The sequence below is a fragment of the Rhinopithecus bieti genome, unplaced genomic scaffold (assembly GCF_001698545.2).
Source record: "Rhinopithecus bieti isolate Rb0 unplaced genomic scaffold, ASM169854v2 scaffold_35615, whole genome shotgun sequence".
Taxonomy (NCBI): Eukaryota; Metazoa; Chordata; class Mammalia; order Primates; family Cercopithecidae; genus Rhinopithecus; species Rhinopithecus bieti.
Window position 1 is genome coordinate 393,240 of NW_016815179.1, and position 25,966 is coordinate 419,205.

General features: G+C 38.1%; 1 protein-coding gene across 3 annotated transcripts in view; it reads right to left on the bottom strand.

Annotated features, from left to right (window-relative positions):
* Window positions 1–21,656, bottom strand: part of RAB18 (RAB18, member RAS oncogene family) — a 36,126-nt gene extending 14,470 nt beyond the window's left edge. For 2 of the 3 annotated variants that reach the window (XM_017853028.1, XM_017853030.1), the window contains exons 1-2: window positions 21,324–21,656; window positions 15,770–15,825 (exon numbers count right to left, since the gene is read on the bottom strand). In XM_017853028.1, coding sequence (XP_017708517.1) covers window positions 15,770–15,825; window positions 21,324–21,391 — 124 coding nt within the window. In that variant the 5' untranslated portion in view covers window positions 21,392–21,656. The remainder of the gene's footprint in view (window positions 1–15,769; window positions 15,826–21,323) is intronic. The other variant, XM_017853029.1, reaches the window with a different exon arrangement.
* Window positions 21,657–25,966: the final 4,310 nt, after the last annotated feature.

The following is a 25,966-nucleotide window of genomic DNA, read 5'->3' on the forward strand; positions in this document are numbered from 1 at the left end:
GAGCTGGGGTGATAAAGGAGTTGATAAAGCCTAGAATGACGGGCAACCATTAGTAAAAGGACAGTGCTGATTACACAGCACAAGAAAAACCTAAATATAAAATTTCTTCACAGCCAAACAAACAAAAAATCCCACACGCTAAATAATCTTTTATTTACCAGGTCTACATAAAGAAGTTACTGTGCCATTTTAAAAGTGGAACCATCTACATAAACATGAAATTATCTACATTTTCTTCCTATTGCTTTTAAAAAGAAAAAAGAAAAAAAAAAGCACAAAGCCTGAGAAAATTCAGAAAAGGAAAATGGTTCTGATTTGGTGCAGGTACTAAATGATAGCCACTGGCAGACATTACACAGAGATAGCCTCTGTCATGCACACTCTACAGTTAAATTCTCAAAGTTTTTCAGGAAGTATATAAATAACTAATTTTTTTTCTTAATAATCCCAGGTACATGTTCAAGAGCAGACAAACATCTTTCCTAACTATCAGCTAATTTGTTTACCCAAGAAAAGAAACCCACCACTTCCAGAATGTATGTGTTTTCTTCCCATACCCCATCTCCACTTTCTTTTCTTATTTCCTGGTTTTGCATGTTTGTTGTCAACAGTCTAATGACTGTTTCTGACATAAGAATAATTTGCATGTGAATAACTAACAATGTGTCTAAGTTATGCTTTTGACATATTATATCTGAAACTTACCAATACTATCCACAGGAGACACTGCCCACTGTCGTCCTGCCATCAAAGCTAACAGACACAGGTAGCCTGAAGGGGCACCTAATCTAAATCCAGACCCCTAAAGTCCCCAGTCATCTTCCCTAGGTTCCTCTGGTGAATCTCACATGCAGCAAGTGAATCTCACATGTAGCAATTGAGCTGTTCAGATCTCACATGCTAAAACTGCTTCTTCACCATGCTTCTCTTTTGTAAGTGGATGATAATTTGCCTTAATTGGTAGCAGCAGCGGGAGTCTTTTTGAGAGATTTGATTTTGCCAGTTTCTTACCAAATTTGATTAAACTGTCTTTTCAATCTCTTCATGTGGATAACATGGAGCTCACAACAGAAACAGAAGAACTGTCATCTCAGCTTTTTCTTGTCCATTTGTGCTTGCATTTTTAATATGATCTTTAATTCAGTTTCTTTGCAAGAATCTTTTTTTGGGCACACTGGTAAATTTTCATGTGGCACTTACTGCTTATTTCAAAGGTTCCATTAATTATATTATCTAGTTTTAACTAAAACAACCTTCATGAAAAAGGACAAAGAAAATACGAACTCAACAGTAGATATATGTGAATGAGAGACCAGAAGATATTAATGGAAGCAGAAGCATATGTCTTGTCCAAGAGGAGAAAAATCAATCAATAGAAACTACCTCAGAACTGACACAGATGTTACAACTGTACACCACATGTTCAAAAAGTTAAGTAGACATGAGTGACATAAAAAAAGATCAAATAGAACTTTCTAAAGATGAAAATGGGCTGGGCACAGTGGCTCATGCCTATAATTCCAACACTTTGAGAGGCTGAGGTGGGAGGATCGCTTGAGGCCAGGAGTTCAAGACCAACCCTGGCAAAATAGCAAGACTTTGTCTTGACAAAATAAATTTTTTTTTCTGTTTTGAGACAGAGTCTTGCTGTGTTGCCCAGGCTGGAGTGTAGTGGCAGCGATCTCGGTTCACGGCAAGCTCTGCCTCCCAGGGTCACACCATTCTCCTGCCTCAGCCTCCCCAGCTGCTGGGACTACAAGCACCCGCCACCACGCCTGACTAATTTTTTGTATTTTTAGTAGAGACAAGGTTTCACCATGTTAGCCAGGATGGTCTCACTCTCCTGACCTCGTGATCCGCCCACCTAGGCCTCCCAAAGTGGATTACAGGCGTGAACCACCACACCCGGCCAAAAATAAAATTTTAAAATTAGCCAGGCATGGTGGCTTGTGCCTGTAGTCCCAGCTTCTCAGGAGGCTGAGGTACGAGGATGGCTTGAGCCTGAAAGGTCAAGGCTGAAATGAGCAATGGTTGTGCTACTGAACTCCAGCCTGGATAACAGAGCAACACCCTGTCTCAAAAAAAAAAGGTAAAAATGGCAATGTCTGAGATGAAAAATACACTGGACGGGATTAACAGCAAATTAGATGCTGCAGAAGAAAACATCAGTGAATGTGATGACACAGCAATAGAAACTACCCAAAAGGAAGCAGAAAGAAAAGATTCAAAGAAAATGAGAGACCATCGATCATCTGTGGGACAACTTCAAGCCGGCTAATATGCAAACAATGGAGTTGATGAAAAACAAGAGAGAAGGGAGGAAAAATATATCTGAAGAAATAATGGCTGAAAATTTCAAATTTGATGAAAATATAAATCTACAGATCAAAAAAGCTCAATAAGCCCCTGGCAAAAAACAAAAAAAGAAGAAAAACTCAGAGACATCATAATGAAATTGTTCTAAGTATTTTAAATTAAATATTTTAAATGAAAAGAAAAACACAACATCAAAATTTGTATGATGCCACTAAAGCAATACTTTTGGGAACATTTATAGCACTAAATGCCCACATCAGAAAAGTAACCTAAAATCAATGACCTAGGCTTCTAAACTAAGACAACAGAAAAAGCAGCAAATTAAATCCAAAGAAGTAGAAGAAAGAAAATAAAGTTCAAACCAGAAATTAAAACAGAAAACAACAAAATCCATGAATCCAAAAGTTGGTTCTATAAGAAAACCAATAAAACTGATAAACTTCTAGTGAAATTGATCAGGAAAAAGAAGCCAAAAAACATTATAAAGGATGAAAAAAAAAATCACACCATTCACAGATTGTACAGAGGTTAAAGGAATGACAGAATGTTATGAACAAGTTTATGCCAATAACTTTGACAACCCAGATAAAAGGGACAATTTCCTTGAAAGATTAAAAGCTACCAGAATTTACTGAAACAGATTACAAAGAAAATATTTATAGAATACAGATAAAAAAGGAAATGTGAAGAGAGTCAAAGCATATTATTATGAAAAATCCTAAACATAAAAGAAGGCAGTAATGGAAGAATTCAGAAACAAAAACTCTTTAAGGAAATAAATAGCAAAATGGCAGAAGTCCTTCTTTATTGGTATATTAAATGCAAATAGAATAAACTCTCTTATCAAAAGATTGGCAGAATACTTTTTAAAAATTCAACTACATGCTTTCTATCAGAGATTCACTTTTGGTCTAGAAATACGTTGAGAGTGAAAGGACAGGAAAAGATATTCCAAACAAATAGTAACCAAAAGAAAACAAAGGTAATTATACTAAAATCAGACAAAATAGACTTTTAAGTCAAAAACTGTTAGGAGACCAAAGACAAAATATTTTGATAAAAAGGCCAATTCTCAAGAAGAGACAACAATTATAAACATATACACCATTGAACAGAAGTCCAATATATATGAAGCAAACCCTGATAGAATTAAATGGAAAAACAGTGTTACAACAGTCGGAGATTCTGTTTATTTATTTTCCTAAACACAAGACCTCCACTGAAAATACTGATTACTTTTATTGCCTGACAGAATTCCAAAACGTCTTTTTTCCTTTTTTTTTTCACAAATTACATTTTATTTAGATTTTACAATTACAGTTTTATTACAAAGGTTACAATATCAGGACCAACCAAAAGAAAACACATAAGGATGAGATCTGGGAGGGTCCCAAACATGGAGCTTTCATGCCTCCCTCCTCCTTTCCCCGCAGAACCAGAGCACATCACCCTCTTTTTTTTTTTTTTTTTTATCCTCCCATATACTTTATTTTACTTTTTTTTATTTCAATAGGTTTTTAGGAACAGCTGGTATGTGGTTACATGGATAAGTTCTTTAGGGTAATTTCCGAGATTCTGGTGCACCCATCACTCGGGCAGTGTGCACTGTACCCAGTGTGCTGTTATTTTATCCCTCATCCCTCTCCCTGAGTCCCCAAGGTCCACTGTATCATTCTTATGCCTCTGTGTCTTCATAGCTTAGCTCCCACTTATAAATGAGAACATACAATATTTGGTTTTCCATTCCTGAGTTACTTCACTTAGAATAATGGTCTCCAACTCCAGCCAGTTTGCTGCAAATGTCATTATTTTATTCCTTTTTATGGCTAAGTGGTATTCCATGGTATACATATGCCACATTTTATCTATTCGTTGATTGCTGGGCATTTGGGCTGGTTCCATATTTTTGCAATTGTGACTTGTGTTGCTATAAACATGCACGTGCAAGTGTCTCTTTCATATGATAAACAGTTGGAGATTTTAATACACCACTTCCAATTATGAATAGGGTACTGAGATATATTATCAACAGAAAATAAAGGGTTTGAAGGCCAGTTAGAGCCAACAGAATACTCCATACAACAACAAATTTTTTTCAAGTGTACATGAAACATTCTCCAGGATAGGCCCTATGTTGGCTACAAAACAAATCTTAACACATATAAAAACAATGAAATCATGCAAACCACTTTTCTGATTACAATGGAATAAACCTAGAAATTAATATCAGTAGGAATACTGGTAAATTCACAAATACATGAAAATGAAACAATACCCTTTTAAACAACCAATAAAAATCATAGAGAAAAATTAGAGAATGCCTTGAGACTAATAAAAATACAATATATTAAAACTTAGGGAATGCAGTGAAAGCAATGTTAACACACATTTTTTTTTGAGATTGAGTCTTGCTCTGTCACCCAGGCTGGAATGCAGTAGTGCAATACTGGCTCACTGCAACCTCTGCCTCTTGGGTTCAAGTGGTTTACCCATCCCAGCCTCCCTAGTAGCTGGGACTACAGGTGCCCGAAACTGTGCCTGGCTAATTTTTGAATTTTTAGTAGAGACAGGGTTTCACCATTTGGCCAGGCAGACCTCGACCTCCTGACCTAAGGTAATCTGCCTGCCTTGGACTCCTAAAGCGCTGGGATTACAGGCATGAGCCACCACGCCCAGCACACAAATTTATAGCTGTAAATGAATATATTATAAAGGAAATAAAACTTCAAATCAATAACCTAACTTCATACCTTAAGGAACTAAAAGAGAAGAGTAAACTCTGTGCAAAGCTAGCAGGGCAAAAGTAATAAATAATATGAGCAAAGATAATTAGAGAATAAAACACAGTAAGGAAAACTGATAACCAAAGTTGTTTTTTCTTAAAGATTAACAAAATAGACAAACTTTTAAACTAGATTAACTTAAAAAAAAAAAAAGAGAGAGAGTGAGAGAAAAGATTCAAATTACAAAACTCAGATATGAAAATAGGGCCATTACTACCAATTTTACAGAAAAAAAAAAGGATCATAAGAGAATACTATAAACAACTGTATGTCAACGAATTGGATAACCTAAATTAAATCGGTAAATTTTAACAAATATACAATCTGTCAAAATTTACTCATGAATAGAAAACTTTAATAGACCCATAACCAGTAAGAAGACGGAATCAGTAATCAATCAAGTTTATTCCCAGAATGCAAGAACAGTTGAACTTCAAGAAAAATGAATCAAAGTAATGTATCACACTAAGAGAATGAAGGGTTTTAAACACATGATGATCATCTTGATGCAGAAAACGCATTTGACAAAATTCAATTCCCTTTCATGATAAAGACACTCAACAAACTAGGAATAGAAGGGAATTTCCTCAACATGATATACACCACATATGAAAAACCCATGGCTAAGTCATACTCAATGGTGATAAAGCTTTGGGTTTTTTCCAAGTTGTTTCGGCTAGTCTACTTCCTTCGCATTTCCTAGTGAATTTTAGAATCAGCTTGTTGATTTAAAAATAAAAGCCTGCTGGGATTTTGATAGGGATTATGTTGAATCTATAGATCACTTCGGGGAGAACTGACCTCTTAGCAATATTAAATCTTATGGCTACTGAAAAAGTTGTATCTTTCCATTCATTTAGGCCTTTAAAAATTAATCTGAAAGTATTTTGTAATTTTCAGTATTACACATCTTTGACAATTTTGGCAAATTTAGCCCTAGGTATTCCATAGATTTTTATTTAAAATTTTACTTATATTTTTCGTCTTCCTTTTATTCATTACTAATATATAGAAATACAATTGACACTTTAAATATGGATTTTGTATTCCTGTGGATTTTTACATTCCTCTTTTCCAATCTGGATGCATTTCTTGTCTTACTGCCCTGCCTAAAAATTTCTAGTACAATAGCAGTGGTGAGAGCTTATATCCTTATTCTATTCCTTATATTAAGGGGAAAACATTCTTTCATCATTAAGTATGATGTTAGCTGTATGTTTTTTATATATATCCTTTTATCAGGTTTCTATTCACAGTTTACTGAGAGACGTTATCAAGAATACATGTTGGATTTTTTTCAAATGCATTTTCTGCATCTATTGAGATGATTATGTGATATTTCTTTTTTAGTTTAAAGTAGTGAAGTATGCACTGATTTTTTTGTTCAATGTTAAACCAACTTTTCCTTTGTGGGATAAATCCCACTTCGTTTTGTTGGTTTATTATGTGTTGTTCTTCATATGTTTCATATCAATTGATAATTTTTCAAAAGCACAAAAGCTATTCAGTGTAGAAAGGACAGTCTTTTCAACTAATAGTGTTAGAACAACTGGATATCCATATGCCAGGAAAAAAAAAAGACCTTCATACCTTACATTGTATTCAAAACTTAATTCAAAAAATTATACTTAATGTAACACTTTAAACTATAAAACTTCTGGAAGAAAATACAGGGGAAAATCACTGCAACCTTTTATCAGACAAAAGATACAACACTGAAATCATCATCCACAAATGGGAAAATTAAGAAATTAGATTTCATCAAAATAAAAAACATATGCTGTTAGAAATATACTTTTACACGAATGAAAAGACAAGCCAGAGACTGGGAGGAAAACATTTGCAAACATTTATCATCTAATAAGGGGCTTAAATGCAGAATATATTTTAAAAACTCTCAAAGCCCAACAAAAGCAAAAAACCCACTTAAAATTAATGAAAACTTGAACAGAAACTGCAAAAAAATACATATATACAGTCTATATAAATGTGTATATAGACATTAAAAAGATACTCAACCTCATTAGTCATTAGCAAAATTCAAATTAAACCACAATGAGATCCGAACACATACCTACTTACCCATTTGAAAATAAGGTGAAAATTTAAAAGGCTGCTTGTAGAAATATAAAAGGTGAGGGGTACAGAAGAATAAGAATTCTCATATGAAGCTAGTGGGAATGTAAAAATGATACAACCACTTTATAAAAATATGGCCAAACTGTTTTCCAAAGTTAAATATGCATTTACCATATGACCCAGGAATTCCATTATTGGGTATGTATTCTAAAGAAATAAAAATTAGTATTCATACAGAATCCTGTACCTGAATGTTTACAACAGGACTATTCATAATCACTAAAAACTAGAAACAACACAAATGTGTTAAAATAGATGAACAGATAAACCAACTGAAACTGTGGTACACCCACACAATGGAATATAGCTCAGCAATAAAAAGGAACAAACAATTCACAGGAACTTGGATGAAGCTCAAAGGCATCAAGCTAAGTGAAAGCAGTCTCAAAAGTAACATACCATATGACTCCCCTTATGTGACATTCTCAAAAAAGATAAAACTATAGACCAGATAAGTGGCTGCTGAGGTTAGAGGCAGGAGGACCAGACTAGAATAGAACAGAAAGCGATAGCACCATGTAGTTTTGGGGATGATGGAACTATTTGGTATGCCAACTGTGGTGGCAATTATATGACCATAAACATTTGTTTTAATATGTATGTTAAAAATCAAACTGTACATCAAAAAAATCAACTTTAATGTATAATTTTAAAAAATACTGCTATGAATTCATATGTAAGAAACACAATAGATCAAAAATATTTTCTGAAAGAATAAATTATCAAGAATGTGTATTGTAAAACCTCTACTTCTTTTCAATTTAGGATTTACTTTGTTGTTGTCAAGTCTGAGACTGATTCTGTATAACTGTTCCACAGGCTTTTAAAGTAGTGAGATCTTTATTCAAAAGATTTGCTGATTGTGTTAGTCCAATTCCCTATGCCTTTATCTGTATCTTTTGGGTCTATATATCTACAAAAGAAATGCAGCAAATCTAATACAACTGTGTTTTCATCAAATTCTTTTTTTTTCTTTGAGACAGAGTCTCGCTCTGTCATCCAGGCTGCAGTGCAGTGGCACAACCTCGGCTCACTGCAATCTCTGCCTCCCGGATTCAAGTGATACTCCTGCCTCAGCCTCCCGAGTGGCTGGGACTACAGGTGTGAGCCACCATGCCTGGCTAATTTTTGTATTTTTAGTAGAGACAGGGTTTCACTGGGTTGGACAGGCTGGTCTGAAACTCCTGAAATCAGATGATCTGCCCTCCTCAGCATCCCAAAGTGCTGGGATTACAGGCGTGAGTCACCGCACCTGGCCCTCATCGAATTCTTTTCTTGAGTTTTGAAGTTTTTATAGAGAGCTTCTAAGTTTGGTGCCTACTTATTTATGACTGTTATAGCCGCTTAGTTAATTTACTGGGCCAACATACTATCCACTTGATTCTGTCCAGTGCATTAACCTTAAATTCTACCTAACTTAGGCTTTATTTTACCACATCACTTTGGCATTTTTGCATTTGCCTGGGTCAGCTATTTTCAACCTTTTCTTACTTCTTTTTCAACTCTAGCTGATAATCTGAATTAGTATGAGAAGTGGACCCAAATTTTACTTCTTCCCTCTTAATTATATTTAGCATTCTTTGACATTCAGGTCAAATATGTGGTTGATATCCTGTGAAATAATTAAAAGAATTCCAAATTAGAAGTTGGGAGGCTGGAGTTAGCCCCAGCCTTCTGACTAAGGTATAGCCTAAGGAATATAGACTAAGGTATAGAAATCAAAGATTTCTTTCTTTCTTTTTTTTCTTTTTGAGATGGAGTCTCTGTCACCCAGGCTGGAGTGCAGTGGTACGATCTTGGCTCACTGCAACCTCCACCTCCTGGGTTCAAGTGATTCTCCTGCCTCAGCCTCCCAGGTACCTGGGATTACACATACCTGCCACCATGCCTGGCTAATTTTTATATTTTTAGGGGAGACTGAGGTTTTACCATGTTGACCAGGCTGGTCTCGAACTCCTAACTTTCAGTGATCCACCTGCCTTGGCCTCCCAAAGTGCTGAGAGTACAGGCGTGAGCCACTGTGCCTGGCCCAAAGATTTCAAATGTTCAAAGGGGAAAACAAAACTGAAAATTCGAAGTATCCAGAGCAATGACAAAGAAATACTCCATACCAAAACCTATGGAACACAGAATTGGTTCCTAGAGAACATCTTTAACAAAGAATACGGATTAAAATAAGGGACTTAATATTTATGTTAACAAGCCAAAAAAAAAAAAAAAAAAGGCCAAAAAAAAAGCAGGAAGAACAAGGGAAAAAAATTAAAGCAATCCTCAAAACAATAAAATAGATACATTCCTTAGGAGACGAACAAAAATAGACAATTTTAGAAATGAAGAGCCACAATCACAGATAATGAAAAGCTTAAAATAATACTATGTGCAACTAACTTAAGAGAAAATGAATACTTTCCCAGTTACACTCCCAAGACTATTCTAAGAATAGAAAACTTGAAGAGGTTGGAATGGTAAAGAAGGAAGGAGGATCAGATTGATTCAACAGGTAAAATGTAACCCTTAAAGAACAGATAATTCCAATATTATTTAAGCTTGTCATGAAATTTTTTCTTTTTTTTCTTTTTTTTCTTTTTTGAGACAGGTCTTGCTCTATCACCCAGGCTAGAATACAGTGGTACGATGACAGCTCACTGCAGCCTTGACCTCCCAGGCTCAAGTGATCCTCCTGCCTTGGCCTCACAAAGTGCTGGGATTATCGGCATGAGCCACTGAGCCCAGCAGAAGTCATAGGTATTTTTGAAAGCTCACTAAGGAAATAACATCAACCCATAACAACCACAATTTGTCTAAGTGTAGTTGAAATATGCCAACCCTCAAAAGACATTTTCACATATTTTAACAATTATAAGTCTTAAAATAGATTAAGAAATATGTGTGAGCCAGTCTGAAGTAGAAAAATGGTTTTACATTCATTTTCTAGGTTTTTATTTGAAAACAGTTTTTTAAGGCACCCTTTTTATATTCAAAAGTTACATACAAAAGTTATATACAAAAGTTACAAAACGAGGTAAATAAAAAATAAAAAACAACGTAAAGCGAATTGTGCCTAATCAGATTATATAAAATTAGTATAACTAATTTCTACAGGATCTAATTTCCATGCTTACCAATGCCATCTATGCTACCAATTACTTAGATAAGTACCTGATTAAGGACCATCATGTGACCCTGTCATAGCAGAAAAAGAAACCCAATACTATCTTTTATCAAACACTCCTATGTAATAAGCAAACAAACAAAAACCTGGTCAAGATACTTTTGCAGGCTGAGAGCAGTGGCTCACACCTGCAATCCCAGCACTTCGGGAGGCCAAGGTAGGAGGACTGCTTGAACCCAGGAGTTCAAGACCAGCCTAAGCAACATGGTGAGATCCCATCTCCAAAAAAATACAAAAATCATCCGGGCATGGTGGCACGTGCCTGTAGTTCCAGTTCAGGAGGCTCAGATGGATCACTTGAGCCCAGGTGGTCGAGGCTGGAGTGAGCTGTGTTTGTGCCACTGCATTACAGCCTGGCGACAGAACAAGACCCTGCCTCAAAAAAAAAAAAAAAAAAAAACCTGCAATTTTGTGTGTATGACTGTTTATTTTTATGTCAGAAATGTTATCTTGTACCACATTTTTAAATATTTGTGTTTCGGTATGTTTCCTTCTGAGTCTCAATATGCGTATGTTGGATTTTCTTCTCTGATTTCCATATCTATCATTTTCTAATTCATGTTAACATTTTCATTAATTTTGGTAAATTCTACCTGCTTTTTCCATTTCTAGACTCTGTCTCTTGTTGTATCTTCCACAGTTCTCTATCATCTACGTGATCCTTTCCATTTCATCCTCATTTCAGTAAAGGTTTTATTTTCTAATTTCATTTATTTTTCTTTCTACTCAATCAGCTTACCTTGCATTTTCTCATGCAATCACTCTATTTCTTCCCTGGCCTCTTATATCAACTGCTTTGAGCTGCTAATGAAGTAAATACTTCATTAAGCTTTCTAAACTCATGGCAAAATGTTTGGTCACAATGTTCATCTTCTTTATGGCAATATTTTAGGTTACTGTTCTTCATTTGTCCTTTGTTTTTCTGTTTCTTTCTTCCTTTCTGATTTCCAAACATTTGTGGCAGTCAAGCTTAATGAATTCCTTTTGGTTATTCATCTTTGAAGAAGTGCTGGTTGTACGGAACCTGCTATTTGTAGGAGGTTCATGCAGAAGGCCAGAGTGCCTCCAGTTCTGAACTGACAACCTTTTCGTGATTCAGAGATTTACCTAAGAGACAGTTTAGCGTTTTACTTCTCAACAGCCAGTGCAGGCAGGCAGTCTGGAGGTTTTTCACAATGCAGTCAACTCCTCCCCAACTGCTGTAGAGATAGACACATATTACTTCCTGCAAAAATGGTTTGTTTATGTGACTCCCTGTTTGGCTTCATTTCCCCCACTTCGTAGAATCAAACTAGGTGCAGGAAAGCTCCTGCCTTGAGCCGAAGAAACCCATTTCACTTTTGTAAACAAGGGGTTTAGGTTTTATACCTCAGGGGGGCCTTGCAGTTTCATGTTTCTTGTTGTCTCTGAGCTTCACGGCCATGGCATTCTATCTACTTCTTCCCACATGCAGCCAGCCTGATCGCCACTGCTCCTGGCAACAATTCCACCTATTTTGTGGCTTGGGGTTTTTAACTGTCTTCTAGTTTAGTGGAATGCTGGGTTTGTGTGTCAGTTTTTTCCTCTCTTTGTTGTTTTTATCTAATTGCCAACAAAGAAAAATGCTAACTTTATAGTACCATCTGCAAATCGCAAATCCAACAATTATCTTAAAAGAGTATCTTATACAAGACGGAAATTTAAGTGTCTCACTAAGTTACTAAAAGGTAACAATACACTTTCCTTACTACTATTTTACTGTGGGGTAAAACACCAATTTTCCATAAAACACTAATTTTCACAAGGTCATTAAGTAATTGTTTTTATTTTTAAAACTCATGTGTGGGCTGGGCGTGATGGCTCACGCCTGTAATCCTAGCACTTTGGGAGGCTGAGGCAGGTGCATCATTTGAGGTCAGGAGTTCAAGACCAGCCTGGCCAATATACTGAAACCCATCTCTACTAAAAATATAAAAATTAGCAAGGCATGGTGGCACGCGCCTGCAATCCCAGCTTCTTGGGAGGCTGAAGCAGGAACATCACTTGAACCTGAGAGGTGGAGACTGCAGTGAGCTGAGATCATGCACCACTGCACTCCGGCCTGGGCAACACAGAGAGACTCTCGTCTCAAAAAAAAACAAAAACAAAAAATACATATATATACATATATATATACATGTTATTACCTAAGGCAGAAAGTAATCTGATGCTTCAATGTAAAAGATACTTTGTTCAACATATTCAAGATCCACGGCCTATTTGAGGAACAAATTATATATATTTTCACCAGCATACTATAATCTTAATATATGTCTTTGCAGAAGACAAAGCCTTTTTAGTAATAAAGACAACCCACGATTTGGCATGCTACAAGTCCCCAAATTCCATTTGAGTTTGTAATGTAGACAGTTAATATTATATGTATGTTCATTCCTTCAGTAAAATTTTAACTTTAGGCAAGTTTATTTTTCTGCCAGTTGCTACTGCTCTCCTCCTGGCTAGCCATTACCAATATGTACTTAGACAGGTTTTGACCAAAATAAGGTTTTACTACTAAGTAATTTTTATAGAAGTAAATAATACACCAGTCTGGGCACAGTGGCTCACACCTATAATCTCAACACTTTGGGAGGCCCAAGGTGGGTGGATCACTTGAGGCCAGGAGTTCAAGACCAGCCTGGCCAACATAGCAAAACCCATCTCTACTAAAAATACAAAAATTAGCCAGGTGTGGTGGTGCATGCCTGTAGTCTCGGCTACTTAGGAGGCTGAGGCACCAGAATCACTTGAACAGAGAGGTAGAGGCTACAGTGAGTCAAGGTTGTGCCACTTCATTCCAGCCTGGGCAACAGAGCAAGACTCTGTCTCAAAAAAATAATAATAATAATTAATTAAATAATAATAATAAAGCCAAATTACAATGGATTTTGAATTAGTGTTTTAAATGATTCCCTTTCCTATGATACAAATAACAGTAAATCTGTAAATGTTAATATCATGCAAAAGCTAAGTAATGCCTAATTTATTGAAAATTTACAGGCACCATGAGTTCATATGAAGAAAAAGAAACAAACAAACATGAGCTCCTCCTGAGTTGGGCATGGTGGTGCATGGCTGTAGTTCCACCTACTTGGGAGGCTGAGGCAGGAGGATCGCTTGAGCCCAGGAGTCTGAGGCCAGCCTGGGCAACACAGCGAGACACTGCCTCATAAAAAAAGAAAAAAAAAAAAAAAAAAGAGCTCTTACTTACAGAATTCCAAACAAGATATGTAGACAGAGTGATGGCATTTTAAAAAAAATCCCCATTTGATAACAATCACAGTTGGAATGACAAGATCATATACTGTCCTTATCACTTGTCACAGGCAAGAATTATCAATGGATGCTACAACAAGAGGACAAAAAGTGTAAGAAGGAGGATACCTATATAGTCTCAATGTATCTCTCTACAATAAATATATATATTAGTTATGAAGGGAAAAATAGTAACTTCACAGAGGAGTAAGCTGGCATATATCACTTTAAGTAACCAAAGTCCCACCACTAGTAAATGGGATAAATAGACACAATGTGCCTCCTGACACTATGCTCTGAAAAACACTTCTGTGGAATTCCTGCCAAAACTGCATAATCTGAATCTAACTGTAAGGACACACTGGACATACACAAATTGAGAGACATTCTACAAAATAATTATTTACTCTTCAAAAATGTCAAGGCCCTGAAAAGGCAAATAAAGACTGATGAATTGTTGATTAAAAGAGGCTAAAGAGGCTCGACACGGTGGCTCAAACCTGTAATCACAGTACTTTGGGAGGCTGAGATGGGTAGATCACTTGAGGTCAGGAGCTCGAGACCAGCCTGGCCAACATGGCAAACCATGTCTCTACCAAAAATACAAAAAAAAATTAGCCAGGCGTGGTGGCATGAGCCTGTAGTCCCAGCTACTCGGGTGGCTGAGGCGGGAGGGTCACTGGAACCTGGAAAGTGGAGGTTGCACTGAGCTGAGATGGTGCCACTGCACTCCAGCCTGAGCGACAGAGCAAGACTCTGTCTCAAAAATAAATTAATTCATTAATTAAATGAAATAAAAGAGGCTAAAGAGAAATAACTAAATTCAACGTATGATCCTGGACCCGAAACAATTATTTGTCTTTTGGTATATGAGACATTAATGGAACAACTGATAAAATCTGTGAATAGAAAATAAAATGTATCTATATTCATTTAAGAAATACACATTAAAGTATGCAGACATTGAAGACATCATGTCTACAAACTACTCTCAATTCATTTTTTTAAAAAAGAATACTGTGTGTATGTAGAGAGAGAATGATAAAGCAAATGTGACAAACATTAACATTTGGAGTAATTTAATAGGATACACATGAATTATTTGTGCTATTTTACAAATCTGTGAGTCTGAAATTGTTTCACAATAAAATTTTAAAATAGACACACAATAAATGAAAACAAATAAAGGCAGTTAAGAAAAACTCTTTATTTTCCCTGACAATAATGCTAGGATCATCTTTACTATATTCTCCTCATCAGATCATGAAATTTTAAAGCTGAAAAAAAAAGTATTCTCTCTCCCCAAATCCTCCCAATTTACAGATGAAGTTAGTAAGTCAAGTGACTTCATCAAGATTACACATAATTCAAGGCAAAGCCAACCAAGACTATTAGCTCTGACTCAGCTCAGCTACCTTTCAACTATTCCAAGTGGTCTCTTCATCCCTTTACGTTGTCTCCAGTCTAAACACATGATACCAAAATACTTACCTCTATCTTCTCATATATTCTCATAAGTTAGTGTGACTAACCACTTTCAGGCGATCTAAATTTTATCCTTAAAAGGCATTTAAGTATCATTGCTCCTAACAATCCTTAATAACTAGTATCAATACATATGTGAAGATAAGAATACATGTCAAACACTGTAGCAAATGCTGAACATACAAAATTAACACATTCTGTTAGGTCCATGATGACGGAGACCAAGTTTGTTATTCAATATTATAACCCCTCCTCTTAGTAGCAGTCCCTGGCATACAATAAGTATTCAAATATAACTGTTATATATTATAAAATAAAAGACAATCCATAGTATAGGAAAGAAATGTGTGTACCGATAATCACATTAGCAGTTTTAATAAAGTGCCATGAGACAACAGATAAGGAAGTTATTTTCTCTTGGTAAGATCTAGAAAGGCTTCAGAGATTTAATGATACCAAAATAAGTCTTGAAGGACGAATAAGATTTTAACAGACATGGAGGCAGTGGGGTGGCGAGAGGAAAGTAGAAAGATTTAGATTAAACAGGCCAAAGGCAAGAAAACACTAGCCATTTCTATAGAATTTTTAAACACAGGCTTACCTATTGTTGCTGCAAGTTCTGGATCAAATGTATCATCTGTGAACCTCAAGAGCAGGCTGAAAGAGATATTAAAAAGACAGGTTGGGAACTTGAATTTTCTCATCATATGATAAATGTGTTCATGACTATTTGGTCACACATTATTAGATGCAGATAATAAATGATGTAGGCCTGCTCTTAGAGCAGGTATACACAGAAAAATTAAATTACTAACTAGCGCAGGTATACACAGAAAAATTAAATTACTAGAAAGGCAATTTAAAATCCCAAGAGCAAAGTAGTTTACTATTAAATATATTCCCCATGGTCTCCTACACAATCCCCCAAGTACAAAAGGTGGGGGTTTTTGTTGTTGTTGTTGTTTTTTAACTGTTCTGGTATGTCCTTCTGAGAAAATGATACTAGCAGCATGTCATGCTTTAACTGACATAGATGAAAAGGGAAAAAATAAAGTCCCTTAGAATGCAACAAACTAGCTTTTAAAAATCTGATTGTGTAATCCACTCTGAATTCAGCAAAACCAGAAACATATCAAAGCCGAGCATTCTGTAACATGCAGTATGGCTACTACCTAACAGAAGATATAGTAAAAAGAGAGGTAAAAAGAAAGATCACAGGACAGAGTAGGTAGACTCGGGCAAACACGAGGTAGAGTGTATAAAACCAAGTAGGCAACTGGAGGCTACTGGAGGCTTTTAAAGAAAGCTATGACAAGTACTGCTCTTTGTTTTAAAATGTTAATACTAACAAAAAATAGAAGAAAATCAACGGAAGACAACTGCCAAGGTTATGGCAAGAGAGAACGAAGGACTAAACCTAGGAAATGATAAGAAACTAGAAAGGAGGGATAAAAGATAAAGACGCCAAGGGATAAAAAGGGATAAAAAGCTAAAGACGCCAGATTAGAAGGGTACTCTAAGATTTTACATCTTCCAGAATTATTTTACTTACTATGAAGCAGAAGTGCCAGTTATTAGAAGCTCTTCAAAAATGAAATCTAAGCTTTTGTTAAAGCCCTTGATTTTAAAGTCATTCAACCTTCCCTCATGTTAACTTCTGAAGTATAAGACTATCCTAATTGACTTGTTTGCATGAATAAAATCAAAGAAACAGCCATCAGGTATCTAAATTACAGAAAAATCTTATGACTCTTTCTATAGGTTGTGATTATTGCTGGTAGAGGTATGTTTTGTCTATAGAGTTTTTGCAAAACATAATGGCCTCCTGGTAGTTTCCAAACCCACTGTCATTAATTATATTTGAAGGGTTAACTCTCCCTTACTGGTTTTGTTTTCTTCTGTTTACCATAAAACCAGCATCACAAAATCAAAGTAAAACAGAAGAGTCAAATTCTAGATTTATCCACCTAACATCTTGACTATATTTACTTACTTGGAACGTGGGTAACAATACTAGTAAGACTCTTAAAGACTACCTATAAAATTTTTCTTTTCTCCCAACATACTCAGTTAACCATAATTTAAGAAAAGATACATAATATCTACATGTGGTCACCACAGAAAATATTACCACAAAAACGTAAGTTAACATTACCTTGTAGACTAGTTGTAATAATATCATAATAATACAATAATTATGATATTGGGTACTGTTTACTGAACATATGGCAATGTGCAGACACAAAGTCAGAGGTTTTTCTCTCATAATTGCTAATCCTTAAAAGGCCTTTGTTATTAACAGTACTTTATCAGGAGAGGCAGGGAATTGGTGGCATGGTGTGAAGCAACAAATTTTAATACAGGCTCTGGGTACACATCAGATTTTAGACGGGGTACCCTGGTAGCCCAAAAAGTATTCTAAATTCTATGTATGTCTTTTTCTAGGCAGAGAGTCCATTTCTCTATCAGACTTTGAAAGGGGAAGAGAGTTCATTTCTCTATTAGATATTGAAAGGAACAAACAATCTCAAAATAATTAAGAAGCACCTTTTTTTTTTTTTTTTTAGAGACAGGGTCTCACTCTGTCACCCAGGCTGGAATGCAGTAGCACAACTGCAGCTCACTAATCCTCCCAGCTTAGACCCCCAAGTAACTGGCACGACAGGTGTGCATCACCACAGCTGGCTAATTTTTTTATTTTTATTTTTTTAGAGGCATGGTCTCGTTATGTTGCCCAAGCTGGTCTCGAACTCCTGGCCTCAAGAGATCCTCCTGTCTCAGCCTCCTGAGTAGCTAGGATTACAGAATGAGCCACTGCACCTGGCAGAAGCACCATTCTTATAGTATTGTATAGTTACACCCTCATATTTTCAAAGTTAAAGGAGCAAAATGTTTTCCATGCAGAAGTAGAGATGGAAGGAGTAACTATCACCACGGCACTTAGATGCGACCAAATTTATAATAAACAGTGTGATTACGACTAATCTGCATTTTTTAAATTTACAGATGAAATTCACCAAAAAAAAAAAAAAAAAATGTGAAGGCAAGGGGCATAGGAGGGACAGCAATTTAGATAATAGGTCTCTCTAATCCCTTTCAGTTCTTGATACATTCTGCTATTCTTTACCTCACCAGGCCTAGCCACAGAATCCTAGTCTTATACATTTAGGGTCTGAGAGGTTTCTATTCCAACCCCCTCACTTTTGAAATGAAGGCCTACAGCATTCAAGTATCACACACAAGGTCACACAAGTGGCAGCCCCAGTTTCATAATCGTGATCTCCTGACTACTATCACATACCCTTTAGACTCTCACACTATGAAATACACTAGAAAGTAATCCACTAATTCGGATTAAACATATCCTTTGTTTTCCCCCAACAACACAAGTGCTATCTCACTTCCACTAGCTCCAGCTCTGTAATGAAATAGAAACCAACTTGGTTAAAACAATCCTTTAAGATCATATCCACGACAAACGTTTTTGTGCTAATTCACTTTAAAAGGCATAGCCTTCTATTTTAGTGGAGTCATTTATTCTCATCTTATCCAGAAACATAAGTGTTCAAGATTGCTTTCCATAGCATATCACATAGGCAAATAATGTATATCTAGCTAGACAAATAAGACAACTTTCTCACTATATGTAATCCTTTCACAAAAGAAACAAAAGTGTCAAAATCTTGCTGCGAGCAGTTGATAATCCATTGCTACGTATTGAGGAAAAAGTTTAAAACAGATTAGGCCCATGGTAAATGTGTTTCGGTGACATGAACTAGGGAGACTTATAAATCCACTTAACAGGCCTTACTCTACAAGGAGAACCTTGGTTGGGTGTCACGGCTCTTGTCTGTAATCCCAGCAATTTAGGAGTATGAGGCAGCAGATTGGCTTGAGCCCGTGTGCTTGAGACCAGCCTGGGCAACATAAGAAAATCCCACCTATGAAAAAAATTTTAGAAGTAGGGCCGGTTGTGGTGGCTCATGCCTATGTTCCTAGCACTTTGGGAGGTCAAGGCAGGTGAATCTGTTGAGCTCAGGAGTTCGAGACCAGTCTGGGCAACACAGTGAGTCCTCCTCTCTATAAAAAATAAAAAACACTAGTCAGGCATGGTGACTTGTGCCTATAGTCCAGCTACTCAGAAGGCTGAGAGGCTGAGGTGGGAGGATCACTTGAGCCCAGGAGATTGAGACTGCAGTGAGTTATGATCATGCCACCGCACTCCAGTCTGGGTGACAGAACAAGACCCTGTCTCAAAAACACAGCTGGTAGAGCAGAGGCGTTTTGTTTATATACTCCAGTTAACCTTCCAGAAAATTTTAACACACCCTAACTTGTCATCCATGCAATACATTTAAAAAAAGTGCTAACAGACCATGTATTGGGTTGAACTACATGAAATGACAATCAACCATTCTTGACTTCAAAAACTAATTTCATATGACTGAACTTAAATGAGAAACATGTCTCAAGGAAAAAAGAAAAGAAAAAGAAAGATCACAAGGCTATGAAATTCCTATTAAGACAATGTTTACATTAACTTTTTAACCCTCAAATATGTATGTGCAATAACAGATGATCATGTAAATAATTTTACTCATCCCTTTTACACACACACCGACAAATCATGCTGGTTTGCTAATTCATAGTATTTCATTATTCTATTCCTTGGTATGTGCAAATCCTTCATTCCGGTGGACACAGAGTACATTACATGAGGAACACTATGAAAACGTGTTGTCAAACTGGTGGCTCACGCCGGTAATCCTAGCACTTTGGGAGGCCGAGGTGGGCGGATCACGAGGTCAAGATCGAGACCATAGCCTGGCCAACATGGTGAAAATCCATCTCTACGAAAAGTACAAAAGTTAGCTAGGCATAATGGTGCCCGCCTGTAGTCCCAGCTACTCGGGAGGCTGAAGCAGGAGAATCGCTTGAACCCGGGAGGCAGAGGCTGCAGTGACCCGAGATCGCGTCACTGCACTCCAGCCTGGCAATAGAGCGAGACTCCGTCTCAATAAATAAATAAATAAATAATATCAGAATATATTACATAAGTTTTCACATTCTGAAGAAGCTTTTAAAAAGTAAGACTTTACGAAGTGACTTTTACAAGTTATTTGAGGAGAGCTTTCATTCTAGCTTGTAGAATGAAGGCTACTTCAATCTATGAAATATAAAAAATCATTTGAAAGATATGTGTATCAGAAGGTATAGCTAAAATATGGAACTGATTACAGCCCCCGGAGCGTAAATGTGGTTTAAGGATCAGGACGGCCTTGAACATAACCTACTCATAATCAGATGGCAAGAATGACATCACCTGGAGAACTCTGTTCCAAGACCTGGATGAAACCACAACCCTCTAGCAACATCCACTTAGATCCATGTCTTACCTTATACTCAACTCCACTGTCAATATTATTTTCCCCAAGGAAAAAAGTCAAAAATGAAAAGACAACACTTATCTTCTGTCTCCATAGGATGTGGCAAAATGAGAAATAACAATTACATTTTATTTTCAAAGGTGACCCACGGCTGAAGCACTCGGACCTTACACTAAAGCGAAATTTTCCAGCAGTCACAAGATCCAGGAGTACTTTCACAGCCGACTAATAAAAAAGTAAAAGAAGCGACATTAAGCTGCGCCCGAACAGGCCAGGAATGGGACCTAAGGCGTCACGAAACTTCCCGAGGACATTATGTATTTAGAGAAGGCCCCAAAGAAACCCTCAAGTGGGAAAGTTATGTCTCCCGGGTCTCGGGGTGACAGGCAACCTGAACCCCGAAGAGCTCGAGGCAAGGCGCCCCCCGGCCAGATTCGGGCCCAAACCAGCCCGCCACGCCCTGAGCTCCGCGCAGCAAACCGGCCGGCGGAGCGGCGGCCCTTGGAATGGTGTTTTCTCGGCGCCACAGGAGGGAGTGCGACCCAGAGAACTTGGGCCTGGCAGAGGCCAGGAACCTGGCAGGCGCGGGTGGGGAGAGGGGAGCAGAAGCCGCGGGAGAGCGCGGCCCAGAGGCCGAGGAGGGCTCAAGTGGAGCCGGCCCGAGCCCGCCGCCGCAGTTTACAGTTCCCATCGCGGCCCAGGAGACAGCAGCCACCGGGACAGAAAAGAGCCCAGTCACCCTCGTCACGACTCGCACGCCCGCCTCACCTGGACTTGCCCACCCCACTCTCGCCGATGATGAGGATCTTCAGGGTGGTTAGCACGTCCTCGTCCATCCTGACCCCGCTCCGCTCCGACCCCAGCTGGCCGCCCCGGTGCGCCTCTCAGCCCTTCAGCAGAGTGAGCTGCTGCGCATGCGCATCGCTCCACGGCTGCCACCTTCCTTTCACACCGGGTGTTCAGGCTGCCGAAGCCCTGGACGCCCGAGTTCCGCCTTGAGGTAGCTCCACGGCTGCGCAACCCAGAATCCCCGGCGTTTTTCCGGACTGCGTGTTCCTCCCCTGCGCAAGCGCAGGTGAGTAGAGCTGTGTGTGACTTCGTTGGCTTCTACGTGAGGTCTAGCTCCGCCCCAACCTCAACCTAACCCTCCTGTCGAGTCAGTGGGAGGACTGAGTCAGGAGAATATCAAGCTATTTTATTTCAGCAGCTGCTCATAACAGCTGCACTGCGGTGGGTAAAGCACTGTGCTTGAAGCAGATTATCTTAAATTTAGGTCCACCTCTACCTTATAACTGCCTGTCATACTACCCGGCATGCTGAGCTTTTCTCCATCTCTGAGAGACACAGTAACACTTCTTAGAACATCTGCTTCTTATTGTTATTAAGGTTAAATGAGTTAACTTGTGAAGACATATTAACCAAAGCGCTCTATAAAAGGTGTGATCAGGTATTAACCTGCTGGCTTCCCCTCTGTTAGAGTGGAGAGCACCCTCCACACCCTAATTCATCTTGAAATGGAGGCCTAGACTTCAGGTAGGTCAAGTGCATTACTTCTGGCGGTGCAACTTCAAGCCATCTCTTCCTCCTCATAAGAACTGCTACACCCACACTGCAGGAAGTGTATGTCTACACCTTGCCTCCTGCATTAAGTTGTAAATCTTAGTGAAGACACCAAACCTCATTCGTAATACTTAGCACAGTGCCTGGTACATGGCAGGTGCTCAATAAACCTCAGTTCTCTTGTCTGATTTCCTTGTACCTGCAGCTAATGTCATATACAATAGATATTTGATTAAAGACTACATATAAATAAAATTTCAAATGTTAAGAAATTAATTTGTTAAATAGCTGGAAAGGCCCTTTCAAAAGATATCCAAATGGCTTCACCTCCCTCAGGTCTTTGCTCAACTGTTGCATTCTTAAAGAGGCCTTCCCTGTCCATTCTACTGAAATATGCAAATCCCTCCAGCATTCTCTAGACCTCTTTACATTGTTTTTCTGCATAGGACTTAACCACTCTCTGATACACTATATATTTTACTACTTTATTAGAAGTCTCATGAAGGCAAGGATTTTTTATTTTGTCTACTGGTATGTCTTCAGTATCTAGAGTACTTCCTGGCACATAATGTGTGCTAAATAAATGTATCTTGAATGAATTAATCGAATGAATATTGTAGAGTCCGTTCCTAACCTTAGAGAATAATGTCAATGAAACAACCTCCCCTTCTCATCAAATAGCCCTTGAAACTTCAGTCAAGTCTATCTAGCTTACTTTTCATTACGACACAAAGACCTTATTTATGAGGTTCACAGTATTGTCAAGCTCTCCTGCCGTGGGGTCCCCAGATCCCTAGAAATTCCTGAAAACCTTTCAGGGGGGTTGCAAGATAAAACTATTTTCATAGTTAATATTTTTATGCACATTCTCTAATGATAATATAATGGAGTTTTCCAGAGGCTATATACTAATAACATGTAATAGCAAAACAGATTGAAGGCAAAACAAGATATGTGAACTTAATGGTTTTCTATTATACTAAGCCAGATATTAAAGGGATTTCCTAAAATGTAAAACATTGCCACTGTTCTCAATTTTTATTTTAGTTATTTTCATAAATAATTCTATTAACTGGTAATAGGTTTATTATTGTTTTTATGTAAATTAACATGTTTAAAATTTTCTCAGTTTTAATTTCTAGTAGGATAAATAAGAGATGTAATCTCTTTGGGGTTCTTATAATCAAAAGCTCTTTCAGGTCCTCAATACTTTGTAAGATATACAATAATCTGTACAACCAAAAGTTTGAGAACCATTGCACGGTACTATTCACACCAAGATAAATACAAAAACAAAAACTTCATCAATAAATTCAGGGCGATCTCTTGCAACTTGTAATACGGTTGACAGATTTTGGCAATATCATTTTCTCTTGGATTTCCTCTATCTCTTGGCTATTTTCTCTCTTTCTTTTACTTTTCTTTTTTCTTTTTTTTTTAAGAGATGGGATAGTGCTATGCTGCCCAGGGTGGTCTCTAACTTCTGGGCTCAAGAAGTAATCCTCCTATCTCAGCCTTTGAGTAGCTGGAACTGCAGGCATGCATCACCATGCCTAACTAATTTTTTAAAAAGATTTTTAGTGATGGTATCTTACTATGTTGCGGGTCTCAAACTGCTGGGCTTAAGCAATCCCCCTGCCTCGGCCTCCTGAATTACTGGAATTACAGGCATGCACCACCTCTTGGCTATTATTCAGTTTGTTTTTCTTTCTGTGATCTTCTTGCTCATTTTTTAAACAATTTTGTCTTTAGGATTTTAGCCTGGTTTTATCTTCTTGCTCTACTTACACTGTCCCCGGTTGCCTTCTTGGCTTCTTCATCCCCAAATTTATATCTCTGGCTGAGATTTTTCTCCTGAGGTTCAGGCCAACATACACAACTGCCAAGACATCCCTACATGGGGGCTGGCAATAAAGAGATGTATGTAAAAGACACAAGGAATAATTGTCCCATGCTTAGTGAAGGAGAGGGAAAAAAAGAGGGAAAAAAAGGGAAAGAAAAACATCAAACCTTTCTCCAAATGTTTCAAGCCTCAGCACTACCAATCCGAGAGGAAACCCAAGATAGAAACAAGAAGGAATATGAGCTTCATTTCAGCCATAGTGAATTTTATGTAAAGGTGAACCTTGAAGGCAAAATTTTTCAGAGCTCTTTTAGAGCATGGTTCCAAGATTCAGGGCAGATAGCAAGACACTAAAAAACGAACCAAGGAAATGGCATTCCTAACCAACAATTTGGCCTAGGTGTTCTGTTCTATATAGTATTATCCTTATATCCCTGGAAAACACAGCCAAATATTTTCTTAGGTTTCAGACATACCTGACTGCCCTTTCCCCTGTGGATCCATCGTCTAGTATTAATTATTTTTACCATACTCCAAATATATGATCACCTCATAAAGGAATGTCTATGGCAATATTCTTAAGACCTGAAGTTTGGGATGAGCAATGAGCAAGCCTAGTACGTAGGAAGAAATTGAAATGGTGATACCACTTGGAGATGTGATGGAGAAGGTCCATGACATGTTGCTGTCAGTAACATTCCTACAGAGGGCAGCCCCAGAGATAGACAACAGATGACAGGTAAAAACAGATTCAGGCCATTGACTTTTCTCCACCCTTAGTCAGTAATTGCATCAGTAATGAAGAGAAGAGAAATGCTGCTTGGAGAACTCACATTCTGTGAACAGGTACCAACGTGAGCACTGTGACTCATGGCTTATGTAGGACTGCTTGGGTCCAAGTGTAACAGGCGTCTGTGGCTGCAGTTTAGGAGTTTAGTGAGAGAAGTCATACAGCATTGCCACCTCCGCCCCCAGCTCCATTGTCCCTGGCTGAGATGAGGTTCCAAAACTACCCTCACCCTCTCCAGGTACTGCTTCTCCTTGCCTCGGTTGGTATGCACAGGAGCTTCGGTATGCAGTCATGGAAGAGTTTACCTTTTGTTGTTGTTGTTGTTGTTAGAGATAGGGTCTCACTATGTTTCCCAGGCTGGACTCTAAACTCCTGGGCTCAAAAGATCCTCTTTTCTTAGCCACCCAAGTGGTTGGGACTTCAGGCACATTCCACCATACCTGGTTTAAAGAGGAGTTCATTTCATTGTTTAATTATTTGGGTGAAGACTTGGGGATTAGAGAGAGGGGTTAGAAGTAAAGTCTGTGGAAGAGGTAGCTGAAATGTCATTTTGACCACTTGGGTGGGGTTTTAGCCCTATGATTAGAAGGGTCAGGGTCAAAAGCTGGAGTAGCTGCTTTAGGCTTGCAGGCTGACACAAGCAGTGCTGTCTGAGGGTCCATGGGATAGGATAGCTGGGGCTGAGAAGAAGGTCATTGCACTGTTTTTTCCATTTGACCCCAGACCCTTTTCCAACCTTCTCTGTTATAATCTGTATAATATCACGTTCTACCAAGGAACTTATTTTATAGCAGAAGTGTGGCTGTGGGTTCAGGCATGCCCTTGGACTTCACTGGTGTTATCACCAGACCCCACCTCAGGAAGCAGCTACTATGATAGACAATGGGATGGTCCAATGCCCACTCAGTTAAGGTGCCAGCAGGGAGATAATATTCTGTCAGGTTACACTGCTGCTCTATAGGATGTAGTAAAAACTTTAAACTTGCAACCTACAAATGATGCTGTTTTCCTAATAAAATTCAGAGTCGATGAGGAATATCTGACCTCCTGGGTCTATATTACATGTTCCTCTTATGTTACTCCCCACCCTGACCCCAGCACTCAGTGGGCTATGGTAACACTATTTTCTGCCTTTGCTTCCTCAGATCTAGGGTGGAAAAGGCTACCTACTGAAGTTAATCTCTGGGTTCCTCTCTTCCTGGTGGCCCTAACCTGACC